The sequence below is a fragment of the Sminthopsis crassicaudata genome, chromosome 3, assembly GCF_048593235.1.
Source record: "Sminthopsis crassicaudata isolate SCR6 chromosome 3, ASM4859323v1, whole genome shotgun sequence".
NCBI classification, from domain to species: Eukaryota; Metazoa; Chordata; class Mammalia; order Dasyuromorphia; family Dasyuridae; genus Sminthopsis; species Sminthopsis crassicaudata.
Window position 1 is genome coordinate 516,506,721 of NC_133619.1, and position 15,711 is coordinate 516,522,431.

At 37.8% G+C, this 15,711-nt stretch overlaps 1 protein-coding gene across 5 annotated transcripts in view; it reads right to left on the reverse strand.

The window, feature by feature from the left end:
* The window catches only part of PAK1 (p21 (RAC1) activated kinase 1), a 187,730-nt gene that overhangs the window by 17,295 nt on the left and 154,724 nt on the right, over nt 1-15,711 (reverse strand). For all 5 annotated transcript variants that reach the window (XM_074304143.1, XM_074304144.1, XM_074304146.1 and 2 more), the window contains exons 9-10: nt 4,844-4,892; nt 231-343 (exon numbers count right to left, since the gene is read on the reverse strand). In XM_074304143.1, coding sequence (XP_074160244.1) covers nt 231-343; nt 4,844-4,892 — 162 coding nt within the window. The remainder of the gene's footprint in view (nt 1-230; nt 344-4,843; nt 4,893-15,711) is intronic.

The following is a 15,711-nucleotide window of genomic DNA, read 5'->3' on the forward strand; positions in this document are numbered from 1 at the left end:
AATATAATTACTGGCTATTATTGTTATCTGGAAAACAATTTGCAAACCGTAAAACACTATAAAAATGGGGATCATTGCAGAGATGACCACAAATTGAAAATGCTAGAAGGAAGATTCTTATTTGATTACAGATTAGGCAACAACCTGCTTCCCCCATGTACCTTCCAACTCCGTGATTCTGTAGAAAACTTCCCCTCAGGCTCCAATTGACTACACATGAAACAACTTACCTGTCCAGGTAGTTCACAATGTTGGGGTTCTTGTTTTCCCTCATGACCAGGATCTCATTAATGATTAGCTCCTTCTTGGGTTGCTGTTGTAAGTTCATCTGCTTGATGGCCACCTGATGTCAGAACACAGCAAAAGGTCAAAGTCACTTTTAAAAATTAGTAATAGGGACCTAGATGGAAGCCTATCTTGCTTACCATCAAGGAACTGGGGTGTCCAGTATCTGGCCAATGAGACATCACCAGCAAACCCAAAGGAAAAGAAGATGGTGCTGATTAAGTTACTGTAGCATTCCTTACCCCCTCCCAAACTAGGACATCTGCTCAGAGATTGGACTCTTTGCCCAAGGTCACCCATGTACTAAGTGTCACAAATGAGAATTTGCTTGCATTCTGACAGAAGGAAAATGATCTTGAGGTTAGTTGGCCTGGGTCCTGATTCTGACAAAGCTTGACCCAAGGCAAGTCCCTTGCCTTTATGATACCCATTGGCAGACTTAGTTCCTTCACCTTGAAGCTGGCAATGGAGATATTTGGATGACTTCTCTCAAGGGGCCACAGTCCTAAGAGGTCATCTTGTTCCATTCCTTCATTTGACAGGGAAGGAAACCAAAATCTGCAGAGAAAAATGACTGCCCACACTCACATGTGTTAATAAGTGCCAAAGCCAGAATTTGAACTCATTTCTGTAGTTCCAAATCTAGTGTCCCTGGTACCATACCACATCACCACCCGACAATACCAGAAATATAGTGCTTTATAAGTCACAGAATCAAGGGCTTTAACTACTGGCACTCCTCCTGGAATGGCCTGAGGCAGCTAGGTGATGCAGCAGATACAACCCTGGGCCTGATGTCAGGATGCCCAAGCTCAAATCTAGTTTCAGAGATTTACTAGCCTAGGGAGCTAAGCAAGCCACTTCTGTCTGCCTCAGTTTCTTCATCTATAAAATGAAAATAATGATAGCCCCTTCCTCCCAGGATTACTGGCAGGATAAAATGAGGTAATACTTTAAAGTTACTAAATAAATGCCAGCTATTATTATTAGTCAACACATTAGATGTAAATGCAAAGTCTTTTATAAACTGCAAAGTATTTTATGTATGTATATATATATATATATAAAATGTTTGTAGGTATGTATAATCTATTATATATTATATTAATGCCAATATTTTTGAAGGAAGTAGAAAAACCAGATTTAAAGCCTAGTTTGTAAGCTCTTCAAGGACAAAAATACCGTCTTATGCAGTTCTCTTTCTATTTGAAGAGAGATAGTCTAGTGGAAGTCAATATTAAACCCCAGACCTTATATATTACAGGTGCTTAAAAAGGATTTGTTGTCTTGACATCATCCCTAACTCATCTTTGTGACCCCAGCACCTAAGTCAGGGACTCACGCTTAATAAAGATTTGTTGACCTGAACATATCTAGAAATTCAGCAAACCTTCATTTTATTAGAATTCATTCTGGAAATCTATAATAAATGTCCTTTATGTATAAGATATGTCATAGTGAACAACATGGGCTCTTGGTTTAGGCAGGTAGATGGACCTGTAGATAGAGCACTGGACACAGAGTCAGGAAAATCTGGATTCAAATCTGACCTCAGACACTTCAGAACTATGTAATCCTGAGCAAGTCACTTAAGCTGTCTGCCTCAGTTTCCTCCTCTGCAAAGGGAATAAAAATAGTACTTCCACCTTATGATTAAAGTGCTACATAAATGCTAGCTATTACTACTGCTATTATTATTATTGAAGGAGAAAGACTATCCTCTTTGAAGTTCAAATGATGTCTCTTTTTCTGTTCCGTGTGACACTAGATACACAGTTTCATCATCACTAAAATGAGGAGGCAATTAGACTGGATGATATCCAAGGTTCCTCACGTCTTTCCACAGACAATCTTTTGCTACTAAGAAAAGAAAACCCGCCATGTTGGTGGTTTCCTTCCTCCTAATGATAGCCAGTAGCTCCTGCCTCCCAGACCAACCCTGGAGCATTATGCTTCCATCCATTATTCAGAACAGCAAATTCCCTGGTGCTGACAGCTCGATCAAAGACCCAGAGAACAGCCCTTCCTGAAGCATTGCATTAGCTGTTCTAATGGGACAACTTCCATTCACAGGTTATGACCACAAATAGCACAGGGCAACATGAGATCAAACTCCTTTTCCTGCCTCTAGGACCTTCCAGGAATTCCAGGTCTGGAGCTGTTCTTCCTCCAAGACCCAGGGAACATGGACGAGGGGACCAAGCAGTAATAGCTGACTCTACAGCACTTTAAACACTAAAGCACTTTGTTTATGTGTCAGGCTTCTTGAGAATAAGTTTTATTCCTTTGGGTATCCCCATCACCTGTGTCTGGAATACTGCAGGCATTTAGTAAGTGCTTGTTGGTTGCTATATCTGTCTTTCACAATACTCATTATATAGATGAAGAAATTGAGACACAGAATGGGAAAGTACCAATTCACTTAGCTAGTAAATAGCCGAGCCAGATTTCATAACACTTGGTCCAGCACTGTTGGCTCACGGAATAAAATGATTTCTCTTAGAAAAGAATTAAAGAACCTTAAGATTAATTAACTAACATTAGGGATTGCTCCTGACCTTCCCCATTTAGAGGATTAAATATGAGCTATTATCCATGTCTTTTGAGCTCTTAAGACTTTCTATGGAATGCGGTTTCTTGGGCAGCTACGTAGTGCAGTGGATAAAGTATTGAGCCTAGAGTCAGGGAGGCTCATCTTCATGAATTCACATCCACTTATGTAGGCAAGTCACTTAACCCTGTTTGTCTCAGTTTTCTTATGTATAAAATGAGCTGGAAAAGGAAATGACCAACTACTCCAGTGATCTTTGCTAAGAAAGTCCCAAATGGAGTCAGAGTCAGACATGACTGAAAAATGACTTGACAACAAAAATTGTTCCTCAATCATATTCTGCCAAGTTCCTCATGCTAAGATATATATCTCTTTGAAACATTCTACATTCCAGCCAAACTCATCTATTTCTTATACTCTGAACTTAGCATTCCTTCTGCTACATCCATGTTTTTGCCCAGCCTCACCCCCATATCCAGAAGGGATTCCCACTTCCATCTCTCTTTTGAGAAGGAGGTTCTTAGCCGGAGTCCATGAATTTAGTTTATATTGTTTGATAAATGAATTTCAATAAAATTGAGTATTCCTTGGAAAGCTACATATTTTATTTTATGCATTTAAAAAAAAACATTATTCTAAAAAGGAACCCACTAGTTTCATCAGATTGCCAAGGGGGTCCAATAACGACAACAAAAACAATTTAGGCACCTTTCAACTAGGGAATCCCTGACTTCCTGGTAAGCTAGTTTATGCTTTTCTCATTGTTCAGTTTTGTCCAACTTTTCATGAAACTATGGACCAGAGAATGCCAATATTGGCCATGGCATTTTCCTGGCAAAGATACTGGAGTGGTCAGGTTACGGCAAATAGAGGTTAGTAATTTGCCCAGGATCACTTGGCTAATAATTGTCTGAAACTAGATTTGAATTCAGGCCTATTTGTCTGCAGGCCCAGGGCTCTATCCACTACACCATCTAGGTTAGTTCATTTATTACCTCCCAAAGGTAGACTTTCCAAATTTCTCTAGGCTCTTTGTTTTCTCTCTCTCCTCAAACAACTATGAATTTGTTTATTCATTTCCTTGTTGTATCTACTCCAGTAAAATGAAAGCCCTTTGAGCACAAAAAGTGATTTTAAAAATTTTGTCTTTGTATCCTTGGTGTCTGGCAAGGTACTTCAACTTCGTAGGTGCATAATAAATGTATGTTTGTTCAAACTAAGAAGAAATATTTGGGCTAGGACTTCAAAATTGTATAACCAAAAGATATTAGAAAACAGAATGATAAAATCTAAAACACAAAATGTTACATGTTCAGCATTGTGCCCTTACAGCCTTCTTATCCAGAAAGATAAAGCTCCTGCTGGCTTCAAAGACTGGGGCCCTTTCTTTTGGTTTGTTATTTCTTTCTAGAGCCTCCATTTTAAAGAAGGGCCCCAGGGGTCAAACATATTCACACCTTCATTCCTCTTTGCATGCTATTCCTCTAGAGATTTTTTTCTATCATGCTCCATCACCCTTTTCCTTTTCAGCTTCCTTATAAATGCTGCCTTCCCCATTAGACTATAAGTTCCTTGTGGACAGAAACTGCCTTTGTTTTTATTTCTACCTGTTTCCCTAGAACTTAACACAGTGTCTGGCATATAGTAAATGCTTAATAAATTCTAGTTGAAAATTATATCTGGAAAGGATCCTACAAACTAAAAACTTCCTCAATTATAATTAAGGAGAACAACAGAAAATTATTTGCCCTCAAGATTCTATGATAAACTTGACTCCTTTACCTATTTCGCAGTAGTTAGGGTACAAGACGTGAACAAAAAAAATGCTTTTACTCCTCTGCACAGAATTAGTTTTCACTACAATACAAATTTTGCTATAAGAAAAAATGAGTAAATAATAAGACAATTCTACCAACTAGGGTTATGGGAATCAAAGTTTGGATTAAAAAAAAAAAAAACTAATATCCAGTATAGTTTGAAAAGCAGTTGTCGGTAATTGACACTCACCTCCTGTCCAGTGGCCACATCCATTGCTGTGTATACTGTGCCTGAAGCTCTATAAGTGAATGAATGAGAAAGGAAGAGAGAGAGAGAGAGAGAAAGAATAAAAAACAGCTATTTAATATAGGCAACATCACTTATTTACCTTAATTCCAAACTCATGCTTCTTTTTAACATGACCACTCAGACCTTTGCCTAGGAATGGGCTTATAATAGATGACATATTTCAAAATTTCCTAGATTTAAAGAGATCTTGGGATATCAAATCTAACGTGTCAGAATCTTAGAATGAATGCCAGACAATGAAGAAATTTCCCATGTCTTGTCCTGAATCCTTGAGAAATGAGAAAATGGAGACCCAGAAAGCGAAAGGAACATGACTGAAGTCATAAAGAAAATTAGGCTTTCAAAAGAAAAATAATTAAGAAAAGGCTAGGATGGTCCTTAGATCAGAAATTAAGGCAGCTTGCAATGTTCAGATATAACTGAAGTCAGGAATTCTTAATCTTTTTTTTGTCAAACACCCCTTCTCAGACTAAAGTTTTAAAATATGTAAAGGGAAATATACAAAATTACCAAGGAAATAAATTGTGTTGAAAGTGATCAAAAATTTTTTTTAAGTTCACAGGATCTTAGTTATGAACCTTTCTGATTTAGAAAGATATGGATAAGTGTCTGGTCACCTCTGTGATTTCACTGGTGCAAGAAACTCCCGGTAAGAATAAAAGCTAGCACTGAGACAGCAATTTAAGATTTTGCTTAGTATTTACTTGTTTCAGCCATATCTAACTCTTCATGACCCTTTTGGAGTCTTTTTTGGCAGTTAATAGAATGGATTGCCATTTTCTTCTCCAGCTCATTTGACAGATGAGGAAACTGAGATGGGGTTAAATGACATGTCCATGGGGTCACACAGCTATTAAGTATCTGAAATTGGATTTGAACTCAGGTTTTCCTGAGTCCAGTTCTGGCACCCTATCCACTGTACCACCTAACTACCCAATTTTAAGGTTTACAAAACATTTAATGAATAGTATCTCTCCCTATCCTCACAACAACCCTAGGAAGAAGTATGCTAATTATCCCATTTTACAAATACAGAAATTGATATGGAGATTCAGTGACTTTTCCAGGTTCAGAAACTGTGTGAGTAAGTAAAATGCATATGTATGTACTTGGACAATTAGGTGGCACAGTGGATAGTGTCAGGCAGGAATACTCATTTTCCTGAGTTCAAATACATTCACAGGAATGGATTTCCTAGCTGTATAATCCTGGGCAAGTCACCTAAGCCTGTTTGCCTCAGTTTCCCCAACTATAAAAGGAACTGGAAAAGGAATTGGCAAACCATTCCAGTATCTTTGCCAAGAAAACTCCCAATGGAGTCATGAAAAGTCAGTCAAAATGAAATGACTGAACAAATATCTATACACACACTCATGCAAATCATATGTTGTTTCTATATAAAAGAAATTACAATATAATTATGTTTTGCTTACATATAAACACATACCTGAAAAGCACACACACTGAACTATTCAATCCATATAGGTCATACAGGCAGAAAACAACCCTCTCACAAAGAGAAACAGATTTCTACAATTATTTTGATAAGCCATCAACAAGACTGCGGCACTAGAATTGGACTCATAGTCTAGAAGAGTGATGGGATGAGCTCTTGCATTCCATATGCTCCCATTCTGTAGTCTAATGGTGTATGTTCTAAAGTCCCCTCTATCCCAAAATACTTCATGGATCTCTGATTGTATTGTACAAACCAAGAAAATCCAAATTTTGTGCCAATAGCCGAGACTCTTAATAGAATGTGTTTCTTTCTGAGGTGGGGGTAGGGATGATGGTAGGAAAAAACCCAATTTGGCAAATTAAAATAAAAGATTATTAAATGTTCATGATGTATATGGCATAATTTTGTGACCCTGCATCTTATAACCTTTGGATTTGGACAGTAACCTTTACTTTTCATTGAAAAATAGAAGAGATCCAATTGTATACTATGGCAGGAACTCTTTGGAGCCTATTTAAGATTACAAGGAATTTACAAGTATACATTTTGGCCTGAAAATTACAGTAATCAGGGCCACAGAACCTCAGACAGCCATTTGCTAAGGAGCACAAGCCCTATGAATTTGGAACTAACTCAAGATCCTGTAGTCTCCTATCAAGATGACCAACTGCACAGGGCTTATTCTTAAAAGAACTATCTCCACCTCTGCTACCCCTACAAGGTCCAGACATTATGTAGGACCATGGATAGTTGACAATAAATGCCCCAAAGGCTGCTTAGACCTATAAGCCACTACAAAGTGCTCCCTTTCCCTCTCCCTCTCCCTCATTTCCATAAGGCAGACATGCAATTAGCCTTTAATCTCCAGGACTTTAAAAAAAAAAAGCCACCCACAGATAGAAAGGCAAGTTGTGGGTGTGTAAGAAAGCAGACCCTGAGCAAAGAAGGAATTTTAATACATGATAGATCTGAGTGGACCAAGCATCCTTGAGACCTCTGCTCTACAAACAAGGTAGAAACAGGTACTGCCCTGGCTATAATGCCACCTGTACCTCATTTCATCACAGAGGCCCACAGTAGGTACATCAGAGATACCCCAGGGTTGGCAAACATGGTCACGAACACTTCCATCCATCACAACAATAACACAAGAAAAGCACTTTGATCACTGAGGGGAAGCACAGGGCCACCACCCTCTCTGCCAGGCTTTCCCACCTTGGCTTTTGACTGTCTTTGGGGGGAGGAGTTCAGACCAGTGATTTTATGGTTGGCAGGAACCCCCTCTGCCAATACAGACCAGAAACTACTGGGCAACTTGTGATCCCTAGAGATCTGTCTGGGGCATTAAGAGGTTCAGTGACTAAGTTGAGACCAGAATCACAATGACACGTATATATCAGACCAGAGTCTTCTTGACATCAAAGATAGGGCTATTCATTACCCCAAACTGCTTCTGTTACTTATTATCTAGGACAGATTTAGGGCATTTGAGGTCTAGGGAACCTTCAACACTGCAAAATTACGCCAGCCCCCTAGAGGCCCCCAATCTCTTGGCCAAGAGCAGGAATGCTTACATAGCACTTTCTAATTCTTTAATGCGGTTATACTACAATATTCTGTATTACAACTATCTGAAATGGGATATCATCCATCTGTTTGAGGGGTTCTTAACCCTCTGAGTGTCACAGACTCCTTGCAGGAAGGACAAGCCTTTGGATCCTTTCTTAGAATAAGATATAAATTCCTTTTGAGAGAGACAGAGAGTGATAGAGAGACACAGAGACACATGCAGAGAAGGAGAGACAGAGACACATACAGAGAAAGAGAGAGACAGAGAGAGAATGAAGAAGGGAGAGAAAGAAAGAAAAGAGAGAAAGTAAAGAAAGGAAGAAAGAAAAAGAAATAGAGAACCAGAAAGGGAATGGAAGTTGAGTAAGATCTCACAGAATTAGCAATGAAGCTATGCTTTAATAAATAAATGAATGAATAATAAAATTTTACTATATATAATTTGTTCAGTTCACAATTATATATGTATATCTAATATCTAATAAATACATGCATGGATGACTAAGATAGAAGAGGGAAATGAAGGCCTACAGTGATAAGTATAGGTAGTTTAGACTGAGGGTCCCTAACCTATTTTACATCACGAGCCTCCACCTCCATTTTGACAGTCTGATAAAGCCAATGGACCTTTTGTCAGAATCATGCTTTTAAAATTGTAAAATAAAATACAAAGAATAATAAAGGAAACCAAAAGTTAACAAAGATGAAAATGTTATTTTCCCCCCTCCTTCAAGCTTATGGACCTCCTGCCTCCTATCTTTAGGTCCCATGAAAGTTGAGGACCTTGGGCTAAGAACACCCAATCTAGTACAGATTGATTGCTATTTTGGGCAGATGGGAGGGAGAAAACTTAGGAACTCAAGACTCTTAGAAAAATGGATGTTGTCTTTTCAACAATGAGGTGATTCAGGCCAGGTTCAATAGACTTGTGACGGAGAGAGCCATATGCATCCAGAAAGAGGACTGTCAGGACTGACTATAGATCACAACTTAGAATTTTCACCTTTTTTGTTGTTATTTGCTTACTTTTTTGTTCTTTCTTATTTTTTTTCCTTTTTTATTTGATTTTTCTTGTGCAGAATAATAAATGTGTAAATATGTACAGAAGAACCACACATATTTAATATATATCAGATTATGTGCTGTCTAGAAAAAGGAGTAGGGGAAAGGAGAGAGAAAAATTGGAACATAAGGTTTTGCAAAGGTGAATGTTGAAAACTATCTTTGCATATATTTTGATAATAAAAAGCTACTATTTAAAAAAAGAAAATGAATGTTGAAAACTATCTTTATATGTAATTGGGAAAATAAAATATTATTCAATTAAAAAATAATCTACTTGAATATATGTGCCTTTAAGGACAAGTAATCTTGCTGTATTTCCTCCTAGAGCCCAGAGCAGTTGCCTAATAAAGATTGGTTGTTTTGTCTCTATATTTCTTGGGCTGACCTAGAATTTTTGACTTTTTTCATAGGATTCATAATAATAATAACAATTGACATTTAAGATCTGACAAGTACTTTACATACATATTTGATCCTCCCAACAACTCTGTAAGTTTAAAGGTCTGGATTTGGAAACTGAGGCGAAGATTAAAATGACTTGCCTGCAGTCTGTCCTCTTCCAATTAACCTTTTCTGGCCCCTCTAGACCCTCTTTCCCTTTGTGAACTGCAATGAGAGACAAGCAGGTCTGGAACAGGTGGAGGGAGACAGATGGAACAGAAGGCCAGAGAGAGGCTGGGCTTTGTACAGGAAAAGGAATGAGGAGACAAGACACAGTGAAGCAAAAGAAATAGGTTTGGTGTTTGAAGGAGGGAGAATGGTACAAAAGAACACTGGTACTAGAAACAGAAAATCTGGATTCAAATTCTGCTCTGTTGCTTAATAGCTATGTGACTGTAGGTAGGTCATGTAATGTCTCTGAGACTCATTTTTCTTTAATGGTAAAATTAAAATTGTAATGTGAAAAGGGAGGAACAACAGCAAAGCAGTCGAAAGTGAATGTTAATGAAATTACAAAGAACAAACAGCCCCAAAGAATAAAGACAAGAAGACATTTCTTCCCACTCCTTTGCAGAGGTGGGAGAACCATGAGCATGGAACACTGCATTTATTTTCATATTTTTAAAATACAGTCAATGCTTTTGCTGATTTTTTTCTTCCTTTAAAAATATTTTTTGTTATATGAGTCTGCTTCCTGTGGGGGAAAGAGGAAATTTGGGTGTAAATTTAGGCAGTACAGAAACAAAAGATTAAAAAAAATATTTTAAATGAATGGTCAGGATTAAGGTGTTCTAAGGTCTTTTCCAACTCTTAATCTACTGACATATGAGTCCATGATTATTAGCTGGGTAATCACACACAAGTATTCCTATCTGTAAAATGGGGATAAATAATGTTTCTGAAGAATCAACTAGTAGCAGCGCCTTACTGAGCTCCACCATCTCCTCTCTTTTCTCTGAGATCTCATAGCACTCAGTCTTCTCCATACACATGCATTACTTTAAAAAATCCATATTAGAATGCAAAAGTCCTCCATAAAAAAAAAAAGTCTCTCCTAGACTTTCTCTATTACACTTTTATCAACCTGTTCACTCAGGAAACTCTCTTGGACCAATACCCACCATTCCTATAGCCTCTTCCTCTACTGGCTGTTTCCTCCCAAAAGCTTCATTTTAAGAAAGCATCCAATCAGGCCAGCCATATCTCCATTTCCCTCCAGGCTTCATTCTTGCCTTTCCTGGACTCTCTCTAAAACCTGAGTCTTCAGATAAATTCCCAGAGTCTTCAGATAAATTATATTTATTTTGTTATCCTAGTGTGGCTGATGGTGATAATGACAACTAGCACATTTACATAGCATCTACTTTGTCCCAGGCACTATGCTAAGCACTTTATTAGTAAAATTAACTAAAAACAATACTTATCTCATTTGATCCTCACAAAAATACATTTTATAAATGAAGAAACTGAGGTAAACAGAAGTTAAATGAATTAAGGATAAATACCACATTTATTTTATATTTTTATTTTCCCTGTTATCTGGCACAGGCAAGGCTCAATAGATAGCAAGAGAATAATATCAACGACTCTTATTTCCATAATTTAAAAAATTTATCTTAAGGCACTTTGTCCATTTCACAGTCATGAGGTAAGCTGTTTTGTTCAATTGCTTTCAGTCATGCCCATCTTTTTATGACCTCTTTTGGGGTTTTCTTGGTGAAGATAACCTTCTCCAATTCATTTTATAGATGAGGAAACTGAGGCAAATAACTTTAAGTTATTCCTTTGGGTTAAGCATTGTCTAGGAGAGGAAATAACAACTTCATATTTCTAGAGCAATTTACAGTTTGCAAAGGGGTCATGACGATTCTGTGGTAGGGAGTGCATTATTATTATTCCTTTTTATATATAGGGAAACTCAGGCTAGATGAATTAAAGTACATGCTCAAAGTCATACATTTAGACAGAGCCAAGATTTAAAGCTCAAGACTAGTGGTCAGAAAGGGCACTTGATAAATGAGTGAAGGGATGAATATGAAAAAGCATTTATTAAACATTTACTATGTACCAAGCACTATCATAACCAGAAAAGCAAGAGATAGTTCTTGTTCTCATTTTAAATAAAAAACAACACCTAACAGGAAATTCTTCTACAGGAGAGAGGGAAAGGCCTGGATATCCTAAGGATACAGTGGAGGGGGCAGATGGCAAAGCCCAGGGGTCCTGAGGTTATAGCAGGTTGGACAACAATGCTCGGAAATAGATACAGAACAGATGGGGAGACCTGGGGATTCTCCACATCACTGGTGATTCCCACTTCATCCAAGCCCTGTGAACAGAGGACCATGGGGAAAGGAGGCAGGGAAAGGCAGTGGTCATTCATATTCTCACCAGGCCTTCATGTGTGGGCTCCAGTAAAGCCCGCGGCTGGGGGAGGAGGAAAGGCAAAAGAAAAAAGGCCCATCCAAGCTAGCAGATCTTCTGTCTCTCCCTTGTCCCAGATTAGGAAACAAAGGAACATAAAATAACAACAACAACAAAGCCAGGGACAATATTCATTATGTAAAGCCTTTTAAATGTATAAAGTGCCTTCCACACAAAATCTCGGTGAGAAAGGTAGCACAGATACCAACATTCTATATTACAGATAAAGAAACTAAGGGCTTCACAGAGGTAAAATAATTCCTCCACAAAATTATATGGTAGAAGCAGTCTAACACCTAATCCAGTTGTTCTTTCTACAGTACATTGGTGTTGGTTAGTCAATCCCATCTGATCCTTTGTGACCCCATTTGGGGTTTTCTTGGTGAACATATGTAGTGGTTTGCCATTTCTTTCTCCAGCTCACTTGACAGATAAGGAAACTGAGGCAAACTGGGTTAAGTGACTTGCCCAAGATCACCCAGTAGTATGTGTTTGAGGCCAGATTTGAACTCAGTTTGGCCCGACTGCAGTGGAGGTCTCCAAGCACAGACTGGATGGTTACTTCTTAAACAACATCATAGAGGATATTTTTGTTTAAGTTAAAGGTTGGACTAGAACCTTTCAATTCTTCACAGTCTAAAGTCAAATACATTAGCTGAGTGTCCAAGACCCATGTCACTGGAAAATGATTCACATGCCATCTATGTAAGCCTTCTTCAAATTTTCAAGGTCCCCACTGGCTCTAAGAGTTACCTTTTGTGTCTCCATTGTAAGGCCCTTCCTGACTATGCTCAGACTATGCTTTTTTTTTTCTAACATTCAGTAGACTAGAATTATTTCCCACTGACATTTCTACATTATTATGAAACTCCTTCCAGGTTTGATAATTCTCTGAATTGGTGAAGACCTTTATTTCTTTCTTTCCATGTGAATTTCATTTAGTCACCCTATAACCACCTGCTGCTAATGTGATCCAAAAGGTTCTATAGCCAACACTAGCCCTGGCACCTGTTCTGTCAGCCTTTTCCAAGTTGCATGCCAGAGGGATAACTGATCTTTGTTTTAATTGGCTGAGCTTCTGACTGTGCATGTGTGTGTGTACACACACACACACACACACACACACACACACACACCATTTTTCAGCCAGAAGGGAGCAGTAATGTTTATATTTATACAGTTTCCATTGGATTGTAACTGCTCCCTGGGGCCCTGGGGCACAAGGTACATGTTTTACAATGTTGAACAACAGGGGAAAGGAGACAGCACAGAGAGGAGAAGTTTATTCCAACCTAGGTTCTAACTTGCTCAGTCACTTCAGGTATGTCGGTTCCCTTTTTTTTTTTTGGCCTCCACTATCTTTGCTAAAATGAGGGTAATTGTGCCAGCCTTCGGCACCTCACAAGGTGGTAATAAGGAGGTAATTCAAGGAGGTAATAAAAGTACTGTTAAAATGGCAAGAAGTTATATTTTTTAGAAAGAAGGAGAGAACTGTATAGTTGAAGTCCTGAGGATATCAAGTCCCAGCTGGAACCAATATGTTTAAGAAGCAATTTGTCTTCACTATTACTAATACTCTTACTACTATAACAACTACAATTACAACTATTAATACTGACATAATCACTACTACTAGAACTATTACTACCACTATTTACTACCTTTACTATAACCATGACTACTGCTGCTAGCAGTAACTACTACTACTACTACTACTACTACTATATTATTATAACTAATATAACTACTAGTATGACTATCATCACTATTACTAGTAGTACTATTACTACTACTGTGATTATGACTATTACTGCAACTCTAATACTGCTACTATTACTAATATAAGCATTATTGCTATGATTATTACGACAACTCCTACTATCACCACCATTACTAGTCCTATTACTAGTATAATTACTATGACTATTATTACAACTCCTAGTACTACTACCCTATCATTAGTAGTAATAGTATCATTACTAGTATAATGATTACTATGACTATTACTATAATAGTACTACTACTACTACCACTACTACCACTATTACAATGATTACTGTTAGTACTCCTATTACCACTATGATTACTAATGTCACTACTACTACTATAACTATTATAATTTTATTATGTATTATTACTACATCTACTACTATTCCTACTACCACCATTATAAGTACAACTATGACTACCACTACTACTATGACTATAACTACTATTAGTACTAACTACTACCAATATAACTACTACTACTATGACTGACTATGACTACTACTACTACTATTACTACTACTACTACTACTAATAATAATAATAATAATATAATAGCTACGATTACTACCACTACTTCAATCACCACTTGACAATGATGACTATCAGTACTACAATTACAACTATGACTAAAACTACTACTACTAGCATTATAATTATTAGTATAACTTCCAGTAGTATTTAAAATAAAAACTGATTTTTTCTATTGCACTTAACAAGTTTATAAAATACTTTTACACATATTATCTTATTTGGTCCTCACAGTAGCCCTGGGAGACACAGGCTACTATTATCTCCATTTTACAGATGAGGAAACTAAGGCTGAGAGAGACTGACTTGTCTAAAAGCACACAACAAGTAAATATTTGAAGAGGAATATGAACTTATGGGCATCTAATTCCAAGCTCTCCACTCTAACCACTGTACCATCTAGCTCTATCTGCTATAAATGTCAGTTGTGGTTTTTGAACCTAGGGCTCTACTTACTTGAAGACTCTGCTCTTTCCATGGATACTCCACTTTTTTAGTCCCAGAAGGAAGAACAGAGACCAAATAGGGTGCAAATTACAAGGAGACAGATTTTAGCTCAAAAAAACCTTAAAATGTTTCTTTCCACACTAGAACAGGATACCTGAGAAGATAGATAGTAGTACCCTATCTGAACAGAAGCCTTCTGAGCACTGCCCCGGGTTATTAAGGACAATCCTACAAAGGGTGGGATGTTAAACTTTCTTTTCTTTCTTTCTTTTTTTTCTTTTTTTTTTTTTTTGATGCTGGGGTTAAGTGACTTGCCCAGGGTCACACAGCTAGGAAATGTTAAGTGTCTGAGACCAGATTTGAACTCAGGTCTTCCTGAATTCAGGGCTGGTGCTCTATCCACTGCGCCACCTAGCTGCCCCTCTAAACTCTTATTTTCTAATGAGAAATTTTATGAGTAATAATCACAGCTCACATTGCTACAATCATTTTCATATCAGGAAGCCCTCTCCTTTTAATAACTCTCTGGGGTAGGTATAGTTAGGTCTGCATTAAAGCGAATAAATGAATCTCTAAAGTGGTTGCATGTATGCTAATCTATCCTATTCAAAGTGATAATTGCGTAAAATATGGTTCCACCCCAGTGAAAATATGCCAAGCAAATTCAAATCATGTGATTACTTCAGGGGATTCATGGACACCAAACAGGAACTGGCTGCAATGTGGGTAGAGCACCCACGTTTTCAGATTATTCATAAGGTTGCAAAGGGCTACATCCCCCAAAAAAGAATCTCATCTATAATATCCTGGGTATATGGTCATGTAGCCTCTGTGGGAAGACTTACTGTGGCAGAACCCAATACCTGGTGAGAAAGTCCAGTTCCGCTTTTGGCTCTAAGTACTAAGAAGTAATAAGAACTGGCAGCCCCAAGTTGCTTCTTTGCAATTTGTAAACCATTCCTCCTGGTTCTTCCCATTGGGGACAAACACTCTAATCTGCCTTCTTTCTGATAGCCCCCCCCCCAAATTTGAAAACCGTATCACAAAGTTTTCATTTCCACCCCAAAGATGACTCTTTTTTCAAGCCTCATTTTTTTTTTTTTAC